At 39.6% G+C, this 5,000-nt stretch overlaps 1 protein-coding gene across 1 annotated transcript in view; it reads right to left on the reverse strand.

The window, feature by feature from the left end:
• The window catches only part of LOC137975662 (neurexin-4-like), a 3,310-nt gene extending 2,736 nt beyond the window's left edge, over nucleotides 1-574 (reverse strand). Inside the window, exon 1 of the mRNA XM_068822818.1 lies at nucleotides 201-574. Coding sequence (XP_068678919.1) covers nucleotides 201-525 — 325 coding nt within the window. The 5' untranslated portion in view covers nucleotides 526-574. The remainder of the gene's footprint in view (nucleotides 1-200) is intronic.
• Nucleotides 575-5,000: the final 4,426 nt, after the last annotated feature.

Raw genomic sequence — 5,000 nt, forward strand, 5'->3', positions numbered from 1 at the left:
TGAAGCTACTCGCGATCGGCAAAATATTCTTACATGTAGAGAAAGAGAGAAGACTATGGGAAAATCGAAAGACACAGAATACAAAGTTCAACGTAGAACAATCCTTTGATGCCAATTTTAGCCCTCTGAGCTCATTTTCACCCGGGGATGATTAGAGTTTATTTAGATGCTTGTAACAACGACATTGAAGATTCATTTACCTTTGTTTCCAGGGGGTTTCACCATCCCCATGTACGTTGAGTATGGTTCAGTCACGAGACAAGCGGGACAACTGTTTTCCTTTCTTTTGTTGTTCAAATCACATTTCTTGGTGTACCACCAAAAGTTGATGCTCATGCATGGCGGATCGTTGATACACTCGTTAACGCAGTCAGAAAAGCTCTCTACAACTTTGGAGTGGTAAGTTGCTTTCAGAAGGGCGACACCTCCTTCACTTCTTGATTCGCGGCAGTGTGCGTCTGCCAGCACAGTCAACCCTCTAAGCTGAGTGCAAAACAATATGAGAGAAATGTGGATTTGATACATTTTGGATAGCAGTTCAGAACGAACGGTTCTGTTGTTTTCTTTCCTGCACTTTGGTCATCAGCACCTGCACGTTTCTTATCGTTCATAACGTTTCTTTTTAGTCTCTTAATGATAAGTCTGCCAAATGCTGTCATCCTCCTTGACAAAATCTATCAAAATCTGCCAGGGAATTAATTAAAATGGGGACTGAAATAATGAAGGCCAGATGTTGTTCGAAGATATTGCCTCCTTAATTTGCTTTTAAACTATTCGGAAGCGCACCTCAGTTGACATAAGGTTGCCGGAGTCGTTGGTTAATTAAGCATGGAAAAAAGAAAGGTTCAACCACTGTGAAAATATGATTATTGCTTTCCAAGGGTAATAAGTCTCTGTACAGCTTCAACCTAGGAATATGCTTACCCCTAAGCCAATGATCAATACATGTCCAACAAGATGAAATGTCTAAGTAACAGCGCAGCTTTGAAAGTCAGAACCGACTCTCTAGAGATCCGTTTTTTTCTTTTCTGTTTTAATTCTACTCCATTCCTGGCCAAAAAGAAACTGTGTCCTTACTTGCAAATTCAACGAGCAGGAGAACGTTTTCGTCCTCAGCTGTAGAAAGGGATCTAGGAAAGGGTATTGACGGCCTTGGCGTCCCATGACACACTTAGGGAGAAAGGTTTCTTTATTTAATTATTGTCTTCACCATAGATGCTAACTACGGGTGCGACGCTCGATAAGAGGTATCTTTTTCACGTCGCCTACACTGGCAAGCGGTTTCATTTTTTTTGCACAATCTCGTCGGATCACTTTTTCTGCAAGCAACAATAGCGACGCCAGCACATGCAGCCGCATCTTTCACTACCTCACTTATATTAAACATAGCATTGTTAAACGTATTTTGGTATTTAAACGGCAGATATAGGCATATTTTTATCCCCTAAATTTTTTGCATCTGTTCGCATTTCCTAGCTGAAAGTCTAGCCAGAAAAAAGGCTCCCAAAAATTCTAGGTGACCTTTTTAGGGTAAAAATCAGTTAAAAAGGGGCAATTATACCATTTTGTAGATGTTCGAAAATCCTAGGAGAGGCAGGCAAGCAAGACATTTTACAGCAACTGTACCGAAAATTCTAGATAAAAAATCGTCTCCCGAACAGATATTTTCCGAAAATTGTCGTTGGGTGCCCTGTCTGACATATGTAACTTAACCTGTCTTTTGATCACTCGGCTCTTCAAAAATAAACTAGTTCGGGCTTCCGAATGCCGCACCTCAAATTTACTGTACGATATATGTTACAAATAAAGTTCGAACGAGAAAATCATGTTTGTCCTGCGAGATAGCTTTACCGCTAGACTTTTCGATCTGCTGGCTTGTTTGCAATCAAGGTACATCTCTCCCATCACGACTTTTGTGTCGATTTTGTGCGGGATACTTGGTTGCATATCAAGGCAACTCATAAAAACGCCTTTAGTTGAAATTGTTCCCGTAATTAAGAATGGCTTTTCTGCTAGTTGACAATTGATGATGATGATGATGATGATGATGATGATGATAATGTTGATGATATAGAAATCTCATGAGGAACCCTAAAAAAAATTGCAAATAGCCGAACTACAATAACAAATATAAATATATCTTTAAATTTAACACACACGAACCAACGTTTTAAAGACATGTTTCGGCATTACTTACGCCATCAGCAGTTTAATTAATTTAATCTACAAACCTGTCTTCTCTAATCTCTTATATACGTTACAACTGGAGAACGTTAAGATTTAAAATTTGGTTACAATGACGGTTATATCCGAAAAATGATACCAATTTGTGCATGCACAAGTGTTAAATGGTTTTTTTGCAAAAAACAAAAAATATTACCATGCTGTAACTGCCCATTTAGTTCTGGCTTGCTTTAAACGTGAAATATAGATAGTTTCTTTCAACTCAAGACTATAGCTATCAGCGTCTCTATTTGAGTCTATGATCGTAAAACAACTAGGAGTGCATTTTTGTTTAAAATAGGTGTTTTTGTACATGAGTATTATTGTCATTCAACAGATGTTCCTTGACCCTAGTTTTAAAATGGCGTAACGTCGCGCCAATCTAACGGGTCGTTATATCCCGCGGGTCGTTGTATCCCGCAAGTCACCATTGACCAGCCATAAGCTGTTTGCCATCCGGTTTTGACACTTTTTAGGGTAGATCTTCGTTTTAGATAATGGGTCTTCGTTTTTGATCAATAGGTCTTCGTTTTAGATCAATGGGTCTTAGGTCTCAGGTCTTCGTTCTTGGGTCTTCGTTTTAGAAGCACCCAAATGAAGCAAAGTTTCTCGAAGTTCAGAACCAAGTCCCAATTTAAAACGATGTTACTAGTGTTATCCCGTTAGAATTGGCAATTGACTTGGTGTTATAATCATGATAGGGTCAATGAAATACAATGCTAAAAAGTGTGTGAACGATTTTTCGAGCTCTTCAACGCGAAAATAGCTGTCAGTGTTCAACAGGTCTTCTTGAGAGCAGCTTCCATCCAAGTTTATGGAAGGCCTCAGTGGATGATGCACGAGGTGTAAATCTAGGACTATACACTCTGCTTTCAGTGTTCTGTAGAGCTTATAGCTGATCGTAAAGTTACATTACCCCTGCAGACCAGCAAAGTCGAATGAAGATAACATGCTAATAGTAAAAAACATCCGACGTACAGCCTCTCAACGGTAAACTGAAATGATTTCATATGTCTGCATGAGAAGGCTTAGTTTGTTTCCTGTCGTGTTACTAATAAAATCGAGATGATTTTGCCAAGTTGCTGATATTTTTGGTAATATGATAGTCCAATTCGCGCTGGCTTCTATCTATGATAGTAAACGTGGATTTGCTAGTAGGCTACGTGGATTGGATATGAGCTATTTACCGACTTCATCCAAATCTGCCCTAATTTGCTAGTAATCGGATCCCTCTTTATTTGCAAAGGGTTCTGGGATCGCCAGGGGTGCAAACATTGCAGGTCACTGTAAGAAAATGTATGGCGGAAACTAATTTCGACGTCCAAATACCGATTTTGGAGAGAGATCAATACTTTTTTCGACGCAATTTTATCAGACCTCGATTTGGACAATCTTGATACATGGCAAGTGTAGGTTTTTGTTTTAATAACCGTGAATTATGAGATAAAATTTACTCGGAAATCTTAAACTTGCTCGCGTATGGTTGTGACGGTGAAATTGACATCTTGTTATGTCCTCGAAATATTACAAAAGTAGGTATAAAACGTACACTTGCATTGTCACCTATCAACATTGCCCAAATCGATTTCTGATAAAACTGTGTCGAAACAAGCGTTGGTCTCGCTCCAAAACCGTTTTCTGGACGTCGAATAAGTTTCAACATTGTGTTGTGTTCTTGGACAAGACACATTACTCTCACGGTGTCTCTCTCCACCCAGGTGTATAAATGAGTACCGCCGAATCTAATGCTAGGGGTAACCCTGCGATGGACTGGCATCCCATCCAGGGGGGAGTAGAAATACTCCTAGTCGTTTCATGCTACAGAAACGGGAGATAAGCGCCGGCCTGATGGGCCTTCTAGGCTCGTAGTAGACTTTACCTACCTATACATTTTCTCATGGTGATTTGCAATGTTTGCCCGCTGGCGGTTCCACAACGCTTTGGGTGTAAAGCAGGGATCCAATTACTGGCAACTCATTCATTGAGCTTTGAGTTCAATGTAATAAACAGTTAGCACTACCCACTAAAAATAGGACAATGTCGGATCAAGTTATCCGTATAGGATAATATCACAGTATTCCAACCCCCCTACTGATAAATTGTTGATATACGCGGTAAACGGGCAGCAGAAGGCCAAGAATTGAAATTTGTGGTACGTACTCCAATATATTAGTATGATTTGCTATTGTTATGGCCTCGCCAAACGCTCGCAACATTTCAACGCAACATCTTCCGGCATTGTTGCATGATCTTCCTTTTAGGTGAAAGAGCCGAGATGCATAATGTCTGCAAATATCTGAGAAATTAATTTAATAATGAAAGAAACGTCAGCTTATCTCTCGCTGTGATTCAGTTACCTCATTCAGGCCATCTCAAAAAGCTCCTTGTCGCTTTTTTCCTACTAATTTGCGACACTTGTTTTGTTTTGTATTCATGTTCCTTGCACCATGAGTTAAATTCTTCTAATACGTCAGCTTTTGTTTTACTTAATTTTAGTAAATGTAAATTCGGCGTGAGATTATTTTCCGAAAGAGTAACCGCCTCTCATAGCTCCCTGCCGCTTGCTCGCGAAATACAAGCATCGAACATATTCCCCAAAGAAAGGGAACAGAAGTCTCTTCGTCTGCAAAAAATGTCAACCGTAACTGTTACAATAGGCAAAGTTTGACATGTTGCCTTGTGATCCATCTTAGCCTACTTGGGGCTTTTAAATTTTCGTTCCGTGGTTCTATGTTTCTATATTTTGTTAATTTTTGTGTAGTTTCTTATTTTTGTGG

This window comes from Montipora foliosa, chromosome 1, assembly GCF_036669935.1.
Source record: "Montipora foliosa isolate CH-2021 chromosome 1, ASM3666993v2, whole genome shotgun sequence".
Taxonomy (NCBI): Eukaryota; Metazoa; Cnidaria; class Anthozoa; order Scleractinia; family Acroporidae; genus Montipora; species Montipora foliosa.